Here is a 17,913-nt window from a genome sequence, read left to right as displayed (position 1 = left end):
TCATTAATGTATATTTACTTTTTTTTAAAAGCAGTTATGGGACCAGGCATAGAAAGCGTAGATTGTGACGCAGAGAATAGATATATGTATGATTTCGAATGCTTTACAGAAGAAAAATTCAGGAAAACTGAGTGTCTTACGTTCATAATTCTCATTCTGAACACAAACTCATATGCCTACCCAGCCTCCTTTACAAACACTTTATTATAAACATCATCATCCATGCTCTCCCTGAGTGTGCAGCTGGGAGAAGCCTTCTTTAGCTGGCAACCTCTCTTCCAGAACCAGCAAACGTGATTTTCATTCCTGAAAGAACTTCATCCCGTTCTTAGAATAAATCTATTGTGGAATGTTGGGCTTTGGGACAGGGAGACTTGAAAACCTTGTTTATGGAAGAGATTAAAACTCACCCACATCTGTTTTGTTGAGTACCCTGTCTAGACAGTCTTTGCTCTCTCTTACCATCTTTAAGAAAAGCTTACTGATCCTTCCTCTAGGGAGAAGATTTGAGGATCATTGGATCACAAAGGCACATAAATGAAGGGCATGCTGTGTTTAAACTTTATAAAAACAGGAAGCCAAGCCTTAGTTTGCCAAACCCTGCCGTCATGGTGAGGCTAGGAGCCCAAGTTCTGTCCAGAATATCTGAACATTCTGATTGGATGCTTATCACCGAGTATTTGTTTTTGTGTCAGAGAGATGTGATCCAACTGCACTACTCTGGCATGAAATTTGAGAACAGTTAAGGAGAATATCAGTACCTTTGGCCCAGATTATTTAATGTGAAGAATCCAAGTGGAATATACATTAGGAGGGAGTGATGTTATATTTCCTAGTGTCAAACTGAACTAGGATGAAATTCACTGCAGTGTACTTATCTAGAATAAAGCAAACAATTGCAGCTGCTTGGGAACTGGAAAGAGTAACTCAGCCTGCATTTCAGCTGGATTTCCATCCAGTCTCTGCCTTTAGAAGTTAAAATTATCAGTGTGACAAATTTTCATTTATCTTGCGTTTGATTACTTTTCATTTTTAAATTACAAATTAAAAATGGTATAAGAGAAAATTAAAATAACCTAAAAGAAATTTATGCCATAAAAATTTTGGTCCCTTTAATGAATCCTTCACTCTCAAGTCAAAGCCAGAAATATCTCACATGTGAACTAAATGCCATTAGGAATCATATTGTGGTACTGGCCCTTTCCCCTCAATAATGCAAATCCATTGATTCTTCACCTGCAATTTTTTTGATAGAGGCTGACAAATGCCTTTTCCAGTGAATTGCCAGATTCAGAATTTCTCAAGGCCTATGCCTGGTATGACCTATTTGAAACCTCTAAACTGCCAGTAAGGATTGGTCTCAGAGGATCTTCCAAGGAAGTAAAAATGTATTCCAAAACATACTTAACATCCTTTAGCATTTGCTCACTTTATCCAAGAGGGAAGAGAAGTCTCAGAGGGTCCTCTGCATCCTTGCTACACAGGGGACAGGCATGTGAGTATGCTCAAATGCCAATCCTACTCAGCCACTCACCTCGCAGTGGGATGCTGAAAAGAATGATTACCTTGTTAAAAAATGACATTTTGTCAGTCACTTAAAAGCTAACCTGAAGATTTAGTGTAGAGGCCTAATTTTGTTTTTTCCAAAAGACTTTTTCTGGTCCTCTAAAACTGTTTACATACTGAGGAGGTGGTCTGATTGTGGACGGAGGTTGAAGGAACAAGGAGTGAGGAGTTGCAGAAAGAAGCCCAGTTCTTCATGATGTACAAAACCTGTTCAGCCTGTAGTCTTCCATTTACAAAGATTTCTGGGCCTGCTGTTTTCATCTGTTCATTGAAATTAATTACAATTTCTCAAGTTATTACATAAGAAATTAACTGCTAATTTTTGGCAATCTATAGGCAAATTTTCTTCCAAAGGTGGTAATAAAACCAATGTTTTGTTTTACAATAAGCCACTGAATTACCTAAGGACCAGCTCTGTAGTCCTTTCAATGATGCATTACAGCGGAGAATTCAGAACATCCCACTGCAAGGTGAGTCACCAAGTGGACACTTGATACAGAGCAATGCCTGTACCAGACCTGCTATGTCTTCCAACCACTGAGCTCGGCCAATCTGAATAGCTTTAATAACTTTTTTTTACCCTTCATTTCTTATAATCATAGAATTTTCCTTCTTGGAAACAAAAATTATTCCAGAGATTATCAGAGTGACAGGTACAACATTATAGGTGTTCCAAAAGATTACAGTCAGTTGGAAACGTTGAACTGATTCATAATAGTTTTTCAAGGCTTTGGATCATTTGCATTTTTAAGTTTGTATCAGACATTGCAATTGTTAAAGATAGATTAGGTAGTAATGGTGCCAGAGGATGAAGGGTAATTAGGCCACACAGTACATCTCATGTCCACATCCTATGCAATTTTTGCAGAATGCTCAACTATGTAAACTGCTATTATAAAACAGGCAATTATTGCACCAAATTTTCCATAAAATCCATCCAAGTAAATCTTGTAGCCTTTCATCTTTGCAGATGAGCATCTTGCCTTTGAGAAGATGCAGTAGGAAAGAAAAAAAAAAACTTGCCACGGAAACCAGCAGGAAGATTTCTTGTCTGAGTTAATGTAAGTTTTTCATTTCATTAGCACTCTCCTCCACCTCATTTATTCACCCAACAAGCATTTATTGAGCACCTTGTATGTACCAGGCACTGTTCTAGGCTCTGGGGTACATTGAACAAAACACAGGAAAGTCCCTGCCCCAGGGGGCTTACATTCTAGTAGGGGGAGACAGACATAACACCTAAATACATAATATCACAGGGTTTCAAAATTGCTTTGAAAGATCCTTTCTGAAATCTGTGTACTGACATCTATGATAAAGTGAGAGGAGAGGCCAATAATGAACTCTAGACATTACATGAGTTCCAGGTTCACGATCTCTAAGGTCAACCACTCTGTAAAATGAGGGGAAGTAGAATTAAGTAATTTTTTAAAGGGAAAGGATCTTTTTAGGCTCTTTTTTTCATGGTTTTAAAGGAGACTCTTGCACAAAGTCAAGAGCCAGTTTGATGACTGTTCTATGATTTTTAAAAATGTTTAAAAATGAAATATAAGAAATCCTTAGGCATTCCACATACACTCAACACTTGAAATGCCAATCTAAACTTCATAAATAACAAATGTCTTATTTACAACTGCTAAAGAATGAAGTTCTGTTACCATGATTAGCTATCTAAGAAAAAAGTTATTTATTCATAAAGCCTACTCATTTCCATTGTTGATTACACAATCCCAGTCCCACTTCATTTGTAAAAAGTTTTCTAGCTGTGAAATCCTCTCCTAAGATCACTGACCTTGTGCCCCTAATTAACCTTTCCCACTGGACTATGAGCTCAACGAAAACAGGGTTGGGTCCTTGCTTCTTTGAAGAACCCAAATGAGATTCTGTCCAGGTAATCCCCAGACATAAAAGCATTGCACCTACCTCATGTTTTATGGACACAGCCTTTTGGGAGCCAACATTAGCTCTTTGGCTATAAAAATAGTTCTGCTTAGTAAAATTAGAGCTATGGTGTACCAAAAGGCACTCTAATGTCCAAAAAGGAAAAAAAAAAAAGGTTTCGAGAACAATTCACAGACTAGAACAGTATGAATTAATGAATATCCTAACCTCTTTGGAAGCCCTGGTGGAATGTTAATGTATATTTAATAATGCAAGTGAAATAGCACATCTTTAGCAATCAATTTTTCTTTAAGAAGATAACACTGCTGGAGAGCTGAGTGTCAAATAAGGCTGGGCTCCTACTTATTAACTTGGTATGAGTTATAAAACCTGATTCTCTTGAAAGACAAATTGCATTCACTGGTTTGATTTTGAAATAGAAAAGCCTCAAATTTCAATCAATCCAGCAGCGAAGGATGACAGGAAATTTTGCAGGACTCTAAGGAATCTTATTTTCTTATCTGGATCAGATCCCCACTGACACCTGGAGGTTTCTGAAGGCTGCATGCTCTGTCTTTGAGTTTTATCGGTTGCTGTGTAATCAAATATCCTACACATGTTTTCAAACTTGATCAGGCAGGCCTCATCAGAAGGACACATCTTGTCAGTGCCTTTAGAGGCAAAGTGAAATCTCTGTCTCAATAACTGAATTTAATTCCTTCCTGTTGCTCTGTGGTGTCAGGATATGTATTATCGAGTGTCAATGTTATCAGAACTGCCTAACATGGGCTGCTGTGTAGAGTCTTTACTATCCTGTCAGTCACTGAAAAGGAATAATGACAGCATCCTTGCTTGGGGAACACTACCACTTCAGGACCAGATGGGCAAGGGCATTGCACGTAACCTTGAAGAACCTTGAAGCAGCAGCATGATACCTTCTAACAATAAACAAGATCTCAACCAGTGCTGTATGGACTATGAGGGCAGGTCCAGCAGACATTAGCTGCATAAATGAAAGTCAGAGAAGAATAAGGAAGTTCAGATGACTTTTGGCAACCTAGATCACAGTTACAGGTAAATTGTGGTTGGTAAGGGAAATGCACTTTGGTGTACATCATGGAATTTGCATATGTGTTCAAGTTGTTGAGTATATACTACCAATAAGAATGCAGTCCCTTTCTCAAAGGATAGGCAGGAGGAATGTAAAGCCCTGATGACGTTCAGTGTCATTACATCAGCCCTTCCCAACCAACCCAAAGGGTCCATGGGTTGGACACAAGAGTGCATCAGGCTGTTCTTGGCTGTTAGGCTTCAGAAAGTCACTGTGCGCAGTGCGCTCTTTGGGGTGGAAGTCTCTGAGCTGATAACTCTTAAGTCCAAACCTCCATGGGCACCATGGCTTCTTTGGTTCCAACAGAAGGCAGTAGGCATTCTCCAGACAAGAAATTAAAGGGGAATTGCACCAAGAACCCACGGATCTTTTTCAGTTCCTCCTCAGCTCTAATGGGATCTTCCTTTGCCAATATGGGCTTGGTTATAAAGTCTCTCAGCTGAATTAAAGTGTGCACTTCATCACTGGGAAGGCACCGGAACACCTGGTTAAAACACGAAGAGGAAGCTGAGTGATAAGTTGAAAAGAAAGCGTATCCCATTTTTGGAAAATACTAATTCAAGAGACAACTCTTGGCTTTATAAAACACTGTTAGTTCTATGTTACTGCATAGAGCTGACTGAAAAGTTGCTTTTCTTATTTACTACAAAGAAACAGACACATTTCCTTGCTTTCAAAAATAAAATCATAAGTAGACTCATATCTGATCTACACAAATTATTAACCCCGGGATAATGACAAGCTTATAGTAAGGAATTTCATTGACGTTATGTTTTAGATAATAATCAACCCTTAGTTTCAGTGGAGGTTCCAGATTAAGAGAAAAATTGTATAATTTATTTTCTCTGACTTTTTAGTTTGAAAAATGTTCCTATCTGTACCTTTACTTAGAATTATCCACTGTATACTTATTTTGCTCATTGGAAATATGTTTCAGATAATCATAACACTTCAGCATGCATTTCTTAAGAATAAGGACATGTGTCCATATAATCACAATACCATTCTCACACCTCAGAAAATCAATTGCATATTATTTAAGATGTGGTCCATATTCAGATTTATCCTATTATCCTCCAAATGTCTTTTATAGCTGTTATCATCCCAATCCAGGATCCAAACGAGGCTGTCGACTGTATTTTAAAAATTACGTTTTAAAAGACTGCATGCACATGACCTATTTGATCATGGCCTTGGACCTCAGTATGAAATAAGGCTGTGTAGATAGTGGTCATGTTTCATTAGACATGATGAAATCTCCGTGCTGGAGGGAAGGGATTCTGCAAGTCATGAAGAAGAACACACTCTTACCCAACCTGATAGATGGTCAATGGATCTCAGCTTGAATATTTGCTATGATGCAAAGCTGGCTACTTCGTGAGGTAACCCGTTCCACAGTTAGACAACCCTTAACTCTTGTACATAACCAATGGATAGAACTTACCAGGAAATGCATTTGGCCCCCCCTAACAAATGGGGCTGGTTTTAAAACACCTTTACAAAATTAGAGCTGTCCAATAAAGAAAGTGTCTTATTATTAGTAAGCTTCATTATAAGGATGGATACCATGTACTATGTGATAGACACATTTAATAGGCTAATTTTATCCTCATAACTACCCTAGTGAATATTCTTCCTAATTTATAGAAGAATGGAAGGCTCAGAATGTCAAGTCACTATTCACAAGGTTATATTACCAGCAACTGGGTGAGCTGGGTTGAACCCAATTCTGACTCATTTTTCGATCCCATCTGCCTCTTTTTTCTTTGTCACCAGACATGTACAAAGGCTGGGTAACCACCTAAGAATGCTCATAATGGATTCCTGAAGCAGATGAGAGATCAGAATGCCACTAAAGTCTCTTCTAAACCATAATCCGTGGTGCTTTTTGACTCTTTGTTTTCTAATATCTACAGAGAGGTATTTTATTACAACTTGGAGGTAAATTGTTTTTTACACTCATTAAGAATGCTCCATACCAATAATATGCAGAAATAATAATGTGCTTTTGTGATGAAATTCAATGAAGAAAAAACGGCAGGGGGGGGGGGAGGGTATGTAAGACTTACCTTGTCATAAATTGTAGCATTTCGAGCTGCCGTTGAAACCCACACCTCCTTGAAGAATTTGTCACTCACTGGATCCTGAATGTCCTCACTTGAGTCAGAAAGATAGCCAAGGACAACCCTGAAATACAAGTGTCCTCCAAATTGAGTAACCAAGATAGAGCAGTCTGCTGCAGGCATTGTTTCTAGTGGTAACTTCATTAAAACTTTGTATGTGTATATGTGTCTGTGTGTGTTTATATATAAAAAAACCCAAGTTTCAAAACAAAACAGAAACCCCTAGGTTACTATGATGCTTGAAAGTTTTAACTGTTAAACACAGAGAGAGGCCTTAATTTTGATCTAAGAGAGTCCTTGTAATTTGGTCTAAATGGGTGAGAGCCATGGAAAATAGGATTAGCATTCACAACAAGTGCCAGCAACTAAAACACGTAACCTTGAAGAAACTTGAAGCAGCAGCATCATATCTTTTAACAATAAACAAGATGTTAAGCCCTTTCCAAGAGCTATCTCAGTAAACCCTCAACAACATTATGAAAAAGCAACTATTATCTTCATTTTATAGATAAGGGAACTAAAGCACAGAGAGGTTAAATAACTTCTTTAAGGCCACACAGCTGGTAAGCTGTAGACCTGGGCCTCTGACCAGGACCATCTCAAACCTGTGCTCTTAACCATGACTTGACCTCTGTCCCTCCCTCCCTCCGTCTGTCCCTCACTCCCTCTGTCCCTCCCTCTTTTCCTCCCTTCCTTCCTCCCTTCCTTTCTTTCCCTTCCTTCTTTCCTTCGTTTGGTCGAATAACTATGCTGAATTCTAGGGTACAGAAGGAAATACAAATGACATGAAGCCTCTCTGGGTAGATTTAAATTTAGTGGGTGGGTTCAACAATAAATAAATAATCACCCTCAAAGGAATTAACTAAAATTTTGATAAATACAGATATACTTTAAGATTATGAGATGGGAGTAATTAGGGAGGCACTGAATTTTGCCTACCTGTTTACCTAACCCTATCTATCATCTTTTAGAATTCAGTACAAAGTCACCTCCATAAAACTTTTTATACCTCCCCCCCACCCCCCTGCCTCCAATCTCCTATTCTCCCCATCAAACCTGGGAGGTTTGAACATTCTTCCTCTGTTCCCCACTATAATTCATATATGCTTTGTTTTTATCAGAGGACCTGCAATACACACTATGCAACTTTTTATGTCTACCAGGCCCATTTCCCACTTCTAGCATATACATTCTCTGAGAGAACATGACTTGGCTACTCTCATATCCCCAGAGTGCCCGGCATAAAAGAAACCACACACTAGATGTTGTCTGAATGATCATATATAAACAGGGGACTTGGAATTAGAAGCTCTCAAGCAAAGCAAGACAAGTTTTAGAGGTCATATTTGAAAATGATAAAAACCCTGTACTGAGAGAAGGCCTTAGGGTTGAAAAGGACTTCCATCTTAATCCTGTGAGGTAGATGGTAGAGGGTTCCTATTTCGCAGATGGGGACCTAGAGTTTAGACACATTCTAGTAATAGAGCTAAAATTCAAACTGAGTCCAAAGTCCTTTGCTCACATACCTGGTATGTTCCAAGAATATCAGAAAGACTTGTGCTTTGTTGAAAATAGAAATGGGGAAATAGGTCTTAGAAGGACTTTGGCGTTCACATTGAGTGAAACTGGGGCATATAGCAGACACTGGGGCAGAGGAGGTATAGGATCCGACTTGATATTGAAATATGGCTGCTGTATTGAGAACAGACTGCAGGGCATGGTTGGAACGGGGAGATCAGTCAGGAGTTACTGCAGTAACATAGAGGAGTCATGGTGGTGGTTTGGGTGGTGGAGAGAAAGGTAGAGCCAATGGGTCTTACTGATAATGTAGGTATAGGGTGTGAGAAAAAGTGAGGCACCAAGAATGACTAGCAGGGTTTTGGCTTGAGTAACTAGGATAACACAGTTGCCATTTGCTGAGACTGGGAATTCTGTGGATAGAGCCAGTTTGTGGGGGAAGATTAGGAATTCCATTTTTAATCTATTGAAATATCTATTAAATATTCAAGTGGCAATGTTAGGCAGGCAGTTGAAAAAAATGAATCCGGAGTTTGAGAGGGAAGGCGTTTGGGTTGGAGATTTACATTTTAGAATTGTCCATATATACTAGAGGCCAGGTGCACAAAATTCCTGCACTCGGGGGAGGGAGTCTCTCAGCCTGGCCTGCACCCTTTCTCAGTCTGGGAGCCCTTGGGGGATGTCCAATTGCTGGCTTAGCCTGCTCCAGGTGCAGGCCTAAGCCGGCAGTCAGACATCCTTAGCACTGCCATGGAGGCAGGAGAGGCTCCTGCCACCGCCGCTGCGCTCGCCAGCCATGAGGCCGGCTCAGGGCTTCTGGATGAGTGGTGCTCCCCCTTTGGGAGCTCACTGACCACCAAGGGGAAGCTCCTGTGTTGAGCATCTGCCCCCTGGTGGTCAGTGCATGTCATAGCAACTGGTTGTTCTGCTGTTCGGTCTATTTGCACATTAGCCTTTTATTATATAGGATGCATAAAGCCATGTGACTTTAACTGGGTTTACCCAAAGGAATGAGTATAGACCAGGGGTGGGCAAACTTTGACTCGAGGGCCACAATGGGTTCTTAAACTGGACCGGAGGGCTGGAACAAAAGCATGGATGGAGTGTTTGTGTGAACTAATATAAATTCAAAGTAAACATCATTACATAAAAGGGTATGGTCTTTTTTTTTTTAGTTTTATTCATTTCAAATGGGCCGGATACGGCCTGCGGGCCGTAGTTTGCCCACGGCTGGTATAGACAGAGAAGGAGACCTGGGGCACCTCAGCAGTCAGGGAGAGGAGGAGTGGCCATGGAGACTAGAGAAAAACCAGAGGACCTCGTGTCCCGGAACCATATGACGTATGGCGTCAAGCAGAACTGTGTCAATTTCAAATGAGAAGTGACCATTGATTGGATTTAACAGTGTGGAGGTCATTATGTTGTTCTGTCCCAATTATCTCCAACATTGTCAACTCCTGAAAAGGCTCAGTCAGTCTTACAGGGATAAAAAAGCATCTCGTTTTAGTTTTAGTCTGCATTTTTTTTGCTATATTAAAATTATTTAAAGTAAGTGGATCTGACACCATGGGCTCGCTGGTAATCTTGGAGTTTTGTAACCTCAAATTCTATTTCCACTTCAAATAATGTCTCCTTCAGCCAATATAGGAACCACTTTTACACAGGTCTTCAGGGATGATGTTTGCACGCGGATGCTGCTGCTCATTAAGACCCAAAGCTAAATTTGACTGCACCTAATTTGAGGGACTGTACAAGTTATAACAATAAGTCAGTTATAATAATTCCTTTGATTTGGGTCAGGTCTAACCAGCTGAAAACTGAGCAAAAAGAATATTTCTGTGACTTTGCTTTTAAATTAGAACAAGAAGTAGGCAACATGTCTGCCATGTTATCGGTGAAGAGCTTGTATGTAGAAAAAGTTTTTAAATAAGTCTATAACAGACAACATCTAGTAATAAATTATTTTCCCTGTCAGTTTTTTAATAATAAGAAACTTATATTGAAATGCACAGTGAAAATAATATGAAGTACTCTGGGTATTCTTCTGAGGACTAAGGTTCCAGAAAAAATGAGTTCGCTTTTATGTTGATGTCTATAATGGCAATTATTTATTTAAAGTTGAATTGTTTACACATCAGTGGGACAACAGAAAAGCTGCAGCAAATTGTTTCTGTTCTTCCCATTCCTCACGTCTGTTGCTTTAAATGATTCTGACTCTACTTGTGAAGATAATGGTTTCTGCCGAGTGATGGTTATATCTGTGAAGTTTGGATAATTTTCTAGGACTTAATGAACTGTTGGACATATAGTTGCAGCGCCCTGATGATTGATTCTACTTAGAACTGACTTCACATTAAAATATGTCTCTCTATTTTTTCCAGATGGAAAATGGATTGAAGTTGCATTTTTTAAAGAGGAAAAAAATGGCCACAATATTTATCTTTGAGAATATTTCCTAATAAAAGGAGCTAAAATGGACACAAGGCATTTGTATGCTTTTAAATATATTATCTGTGTTTGCCATGGTGGCAAAATGAAAATGATTGATCAAGAACAACTGCCTCTTTAAGACAGTTTGAAAATAGCCAGGAAAAATAATAGCACCTAGGAATAAATTTAACATGAAATGTATAAGAGCAGCATACAAAAAACTCTAATGCTTACTTAAGAACACGCCCTGTCCCCAATAATAAAAACCCTTAAGCTTTATTGAAGAGCAAAAAAAAAAATTGTTGAATAAATTGAAGTCTATATCTTATTCTTAAATAGGATGACTTGATATTATAAAGATGCCAATTCTTTTTATATCTATAGTAATAAAAGGGTAATATGCTAATTAGACCTGATGTCATTCCAGACATCATTCCGGACGAAGCTGGGGCTGAAGCAAAGCCCGGGTCCTGGGTTCCAGAGGGAAGCTGGTGCCCGCAGCTGGGGGAAGGAAGGCCTACTCTTGCATGAATTTTGTGCAATTAGGCTTCTAGTTAATCTATAAATCCACTGTAATCCCAATAAAAATTAGTAAGAATTAATAGAGAGCTTGAATAAATAACTCAAAAGTTCCTTTGTAAGGATGAATATTTAAGAGTAGCCAAGGTTATTCTGGAAAAGAATATTAATTTGGGGAAGTGGTATGGCAAGAAGTAGTATTATAACGCGCAGCTATAATAATTAAAATGCTATCAAATTGCAAGTAAACTGACTTTCAATAGAACATCATGGAGAGCCTAGTGATGCCAGGATACGTGGCCATTCAGTGTATCCGCAGGTTAGAGAGGCCAAAAGCCCCTGCAGCACATCATGCAGTTCTGGGTTGGCTGCTTGGTTAGGGGGAAATGTAGAGTTCCTACCTCATTTCTTATACCAAAGTAAATTTCAGATGTTAAATGTGAAAAGTAATATCAAATAAGAACTAGAAAAATATAAGTAAATATTTAATCTTGGGCTGGTAAAGCTATTCTAAACCTATAAGAAAAGGCGGGGGGAGGGGATTGGGGAGAACCTTGATAGCTTTGATTATTAAGAATTGATATTTCCCCTAAATCCTTTAAATAAGAGGCAATTGAAAATCAGATGTGCAACAAATGTGGCATAGGAAGTTATAATTACTTACAAATCATTAAAATTAAATTAAAACATTTTAACTGGGCAAAGATCACAACTAGGTGAGACAATCTACAAAAGAACAATTACATGTGAATACATTTTTGAAAACCCTAAAAATTCAAATTAAAATAATAAAATTCCATTTGAAATTCACCAAATTGGCAAAGACTAAATAAACTAACAGAACTCAGAGAAGACAGGGGGAATAAGCCCTCTAAATATTGCTAGTGACACAATAGGAAGTTGGAAGCAAAGAACACTGCACACTTCCTTTGACCAGAAATCTCATAGTTAGGATTTAGTTAAGAAAACAATTAAGAAAGTAAACTAGATGTTATCTAGAAACATACCATTTTTTTAAATATCAGCAGAAAATCTGCCTAACAATGAGGTACTACTTAAAGGAATTATGGCATACTCAATATAATGCAGCCATTAGATGTTATAGAATACTTAACGACATGAAAGTATGTGTAACATTACTTAAATAAGAAATAATCTTGTAGAACTGCAAGATCTTAATCATGTTTTCTTTAAAAAAGGACAAAGTATAGCAATATATATGTATAGAAAAAAAGTGAAATGATATACATCAAATATTAAAATTGTTAGCACTGGGTGGTGGAATTACAAATAAATTTTATTTTTTTCCATTGCTTTTCTGTGTTTGCCAAATTTTGTACAATGACAATATGTTGCAATCAGCACCACCTACTACTATAATTATTATACATTTAGAACGTTATAAAGAAGCCCACCACTTTAAAGAAAAGACTTCAGGTCATGGAACTGAAAAGATATGACATTTCTAGTTGACACAAAAAATATTTTTTCCCTGTCTATGCTACAGTAGGCAATGAATGGGTTGCTAAGCAGGATACTAATTTTATTTTTTATTTTTTAAAAATATATTTTATTGATTTTTTACAGAGAGGAAGGGAGAGGGATAGAGAGTTAGAAACATTGATGAGAGAGAAACATCGATCAGCTGCCTCCTGCATACCCCCCACTGGGGATGTGCCCGCAACCAAGGTACATGCCCTTGACTGGAATTGAACCCGGGACCCTTTTGTCCGCAGGCCGACGCTCTATCCACTGAGCCAAACTGGTCAGGGAAGGATACTAATTTTAAACTCTTCCCCTGCTAAACAGAACATGTTAGGAGCTAACTGAAATATCAGTGGTTTGAAAAAAATCTTACTGGCAAAACAATTAGTAACAAAGGCAATAAAAATTGTGAGACGGTATTGACAGTCCAATTTTGAGGGATGGGTTTGCTGAGCTCTTGGGGCAGTGAGAACAGAGTGAACCATCTCTGAAACCAAAGCTTTTATTAGTTTTCAAAAGCAGAGTTAGGAAGGAGGGAAATGGCCACCCGCATTTGCAGGAAGGGAGGGGCTCATTTTGTGCTCATCGGTTTCCAAGTGCGACCACTAACACCAGAAGGGTTGAGACTGCTGTTGCATGTGTCTGTGCCGTGCCTTTCCCCAAATAGCTGAAAGCACTGCCCTTATACAGGGACACCTGCTCCTCTCACTGTGAAATCCAATCCTGGCAAATATAGTTCTAGAATCACGGTTGTGAACTTACTGCAAAAGCCTAGAGGTGAGAGAGTGGTCGGGGTGTCCACAGACAGTGGGAGCTCAGCGTGTCTCAGTGAGCAAGGGATGAGTGAGAGGAGATAAGGAGCCATCTCGGAGTTAGGTTCCAGAAGGATCACTGACTCCTGAGCCTAGACGACTGGGCCTGGGATGGGGCCAGTTTGAGGCCAACTCTAGAAAGTTCTCAGTAACAATTAAATGAAGGACTCTGCCCAGTCAGTGTAGCTCAGTGATTGAGCATTGACCTTTGAACCAGAAGATCAGGGTTTGATTCCCAGTCAGGGCACATGCCCGGGGTTGCTGGCTCGATCCCCAGTGTGGGGTGTGCAGGAGGCAGCTAATCAATGATTCTCTCTTACCATTCTCTCCCTCTCCTTTCCTGTCTGAAATCAATAAAAATATAAATTAAAAATAATAATAAATGAAGGACTCATTTCGGGCCATGTAGCCCTTGCTTCCTAACCCTGTGTTCCCTCTGATTGATTACAGATTTGTTTAAAACTCACACCTTCTTGCAGAAGGTCAGCAATCTCCCACGTCTGGAGCCATCTTCAATGAGAACCAAAGTTTCCACATGTAAAATAATACCAGTAGTCTCTGGCATTCACTGAAATAATTTTTATTATATCCTTATATTACCGGAACCATTTCCATTTCTAGAAATAAACTCGCTATAAAAAACTTAAGTAGATACTGGATAGCCTGACCTGGCCTAGTCCTAAATCCATTAATAGATTTAAAATGCTAGTTTCTCCATGACACATACACATAATACAAACCATTAAAATAGACAATGTCTGAGCCACACATACTGTCATTTCACAGAGTCCTGGTAGTTCACGTCCCGTATCTGGGAGACACGATTAGAGGAAGAGGAACCTGGAGAGGCGGCTGAGGCTGGGCCGGGCTCCAGTTCTACTGCAGTACAAGCAGTCAAGACAGACCCAGGCTTGGAGGCTCACCTAAAGCACTGTAGCCGAAGTCCGCGGGCAAACCGGCCCGCCTGATACTCTTCTCCATCCATCACTGAAGGGACCGTCTCGGTGTCCTGCACAATGACCGCCATTTCACTGTCTCGCTTTCCCAGCATGCTTCGGTCATTGATGTTGGCAGAGCCTGCAGGAGAAACAGTGACGCTGAACAATCTTCTCTTTGAGGCAGACACTGTCAGCTGCCCTCCCACTCGATTCTACCTTGCTAACAAACCCTAATTGTGTTCAGGTTAGCAAGAGTTGCTGTGCTTTAAGGATGCGAGCCCTTCCCTAACCCAGGGGTGCATCTGGATCAGTCTAAGCCAGCAGTTATAATTTCATTATTTTGGCCAGTGTTGGACTTAGATTGGGCCCTTGACATGATTCTAGGCCAGCGGTTCTCAACCTGTGGGTCGCGACCGCTTTGGGGGTCGAATGACCCTTTCACAGGGGTCGCCTAAGACCATCGGAAAACATGTATATAATTACATATTGTTTTTGTGATTAATCACTATGCTTTAATTATGTTCCATTTGTAACAATGAAATTGGGGGTCACCACAACATGAGGAACTGTATTAAAGGGTTGCGGCATTAGGAAGGTTGAGAACCACTGGTCTAGGCAGTGTGACATGAGGAAAAGTCTGCTAGGGGCTTCTGCGAAAGTTTTTTTTTTCCTTTTCATAAACTGGGACAAGAACAGAATGCTGCTGCTTCCAGCCTTTGGCTATTCTGACAGAGCAGGTGGATGAGGATGTGATTCCTAGGCTGCTGCAGCCGTTTTGTAACCATGAGGAGACAGACAAGCTGGAGATGGCAGGGCAGAAAGAAGCAAGACCCTGGGTCTCTAAGTCAGCACTAGAATGTTACACCTTCTGTTATGCAACAATACGTTTTCCTTATTGTTTCACATGCTTCTAGCTGGATTTTCTATTTTGTGGCTCAAAGGATTCTAACCGGTATAATCATTAAGCATACAAAGAATAAAAGATATGCTTACCAGTTCAACTCAGTCAGTTTTGAGACTTAGACACTGTAGACTTTAACTTATGATCATAGAATTATGAGCGTCAAAACCCAAGAGTACCTTCACAAGCAAGAGTCCACTCTCAATACAGATTACCGTCAGTGGCTCTGGGTTTTCCATTCTCTGGCCTCACTTGTGTGGCATGCCAACAGCTTCTGTATCAACTTTCTTCCAGCCTATTTTTAAATCCAAATGAGCTAAGAATGTTGACTCCCGTATGAAGGGCAATTATTTTAATAGTCCAACCTGTGCTTGCTGCGTTCCTCAGCCTCGCATTCAGAAACCCCATCACGTTTTCTGTGTTAATCACTGCAGATTCATTCTTTGAATCCTTGAGGTGTCCTAAAAACTACAGAAGGGCCTGACAGGTTCTTTCTTCTTCTCGCTCCTCTTGCCCTAATCACATACTCCACTGCCTCTGGGGGAGTGGGGCACTGGGGCACGGGCTAGCCCCTGTGATGGGGACACTCAGGGTGTAAGGTGACAGCAGCCTGGCCCGAGCCCACCTGGAGGGATGTGGTACATGAGAAAAATCGGGCCCATCTTGAAGAGACATCACTACCATTTGCACAAAGTTGTCATGTAGTTAATACGCACATCTATGATAACTATGGATGCGAATGGAGCCCCACAGTGACCCTGGGTGACAGAGAAAGGATGGAGCACCTCACCAGACATTTGGGAGCACTACCAGAATGCTGTAAGGTGACAAGACAACCTTTGAAACACTTTGTTTTGTTAGCAACCGGTAGTCCTTTATACATACACTTTTTTATTACCCTAGAAAATGTACAGCTATATCTTTGGATTGGACAGTTGGCATAGCCTTAGTGCGGGCCAAGTCATTTAATCTTTCTCAGCTTTGCCTTTTTTACATTGAGATCATAATGTCACTGTAAAAATTAAGTAAGGTCATGTGAAAGCACTTGTTAATCTATAAACGGCCCTACAAGTGTTAATTATTATTGGCATCATTATCAAATTCTTGTTAATAATGTCTGCACCAGAGAACATCGCCGTAGAAAAGGACAAGTAGCATTTTATCAGAGAAGCCTCCTCTCTGGGTTAATCACCCCTCACCCTGGTGTGTGAACTGCAGCGTGGAGAGGAACCAAGTTCCCACGGTGCTGCTTTGGGACTTCACTACCCCTGGCCTCCAGCAGAGGCCGCTCTCGGGCTGCAGGCTGCTGGATTGGGTGGTCATCACTGCTCTCCACTGTCAGGAAAACGGGATGGGAAGCCTCCTACACACACACACACACACACACACACACACACTTTCATGCCAGTCCCCCAGTCTCCCTCCCACCAAGGTGGGCCCTATTCCCAAAGAGAGAAACACATTCCTGGCATTCTGAGCTGGAATTCTTAGAGAGAGGAGTGGTTTTTCCATTTCCAGGGCTGATATGGAGTTACCCAGGCACTGACTCTCAACCACCCCGAGTAAGTGTTGGCTACTATTTAATAGGAATGTGAAAAGGGGCTGAGAATATTTTAGATGAATGTAATGAGTGAGATACTGAAAAAAGAGATGTTTGTTGATGTAAATGCTACCTCTATTCTTGTTAAACGGTTCCACATTCTGAAAAGCAAATTCAGAACAGCAGATATATAACATCATTCTACTTTATAACGTGGGAAAGAAGAGAGGGCGAGGCTCTAGAAAGTTACACGTTGAACTGTTAAGTAGGGGGAGTGAATTCTGGATAAGAAAAGGAGGACAAAAAGGGGAATTCTGACCTTTTATTCCATACATGCCCTTAGGGTTTGCATTGTTTACAACAAATACGCGTTGTAGTCACGTAGTACTTTTTTGCAGTAACTACAATCTCTTATTTTCATTAGGATATTGGCTTGATATTTAAAACCACTTAATTTTTAGAAAATTGTATTTTCTAAGTCTCATAATATTAGGGAACTTTTTAAAACATGTGAAATACAACAAAATACAAAGGAGTATATGAAAAAATATATATCTTTGGAGTACTAAATCATCACTGAATTTAACACCCAGGCTGAAAAACAGAACCTTACCACATCCCGGAAGCCCTCAGGTGTCTCCCATGCATGCCCTTCCCTCTCTGAGAGGAAAACTTTCTAGAGAATTTGCTGCTCATGATGTTCTGCATGCTTTTAGTTTAAATAAAGGGAATCCTATGTAATCTTTTGAGATTTGCATCTTTTGTTCAATAGTATGTCTTTGGGATTTATCTGTGCATAATTTTAATCATGATTTTCCTTGAGTGAACACACCAGGACTGATTCATTCTATGTTGGTGGACGTTTGGCTGTGTCTGAGTTTTGCTGTGAAGCACAGTTATGCTCTAACACAGTGCGTGTATGTCTCCTGGTGCACACACATGAGTGTTTACCTGGGCTCTGTCTGCAGGACTGGAGACCTGGTGCTCCACAGCCTTGCCAATACTTGGATTGCATGGCTTTCTAATTTTGGCTAATTGGTATTTTTAAAAACTATTACATTAATGATGATGGACATCTTTTGTATATTT

At 40.0% G+C, this 17,913-nt stretch overlaps 1 protein-coding gene across 3 annotated transcripts in view; it reads right to left on the bottom strand.

The window, feature by feature from the left end:
* Window positions 1-1,097: 1,097 nt before the first annotated feature.
* PLD1 (phospholipase D1, phosphatidylcholine-specific) overlaps window positions 1,098-17,913 on the bottom strand; it is a 220,151-nt gene continuing 203,335 nt past the window's right edge. For all 3 annotated transcript variants that reach the window (XM_005860878.2, XM_005860877.2, XM_005860880.2), the window contains 3 exons: window positions 14,369-14,522; window positions 6,628-6,745; window positions 1,098-5,042 (listed from right to left, as the gene is read on the bottom strand). In XM_005860878.2, coding sequence (XP_005860940.1) covers window positions 4,818-5,042; window positions 6,628-6,745; window positions 14,369-14,522 — 497 coding nt within the window. In that variant the 3' untranslated portion in view covers window positions 1,098-4,817. The remainder of the gene's footprint in view (window positions 5,043-6,627; window positions 6,746-14,368; window positions 14,523-17,913) is intronic.

This window comes from Myotis brandtii, unplaced genomic scaffold, assembly GCF_000412655.1.
Source record: "Myotis brandtii unplaced genomic scaffold, ASM41265v1 scaffold1423, whole genome shotgun sequence".
Taxonomy (NCBI): Eukaryota; Metazoa; Chordata; class Mammalia; order Chiroptera; family Vespertilionidae; genus Myotis; species Myotis brandtii.
The sequence above is the reverse complement of the archived record's forward strand: the minus strand, read 5'-3'. Positions and strand labels throughout refer to the sequence as shown.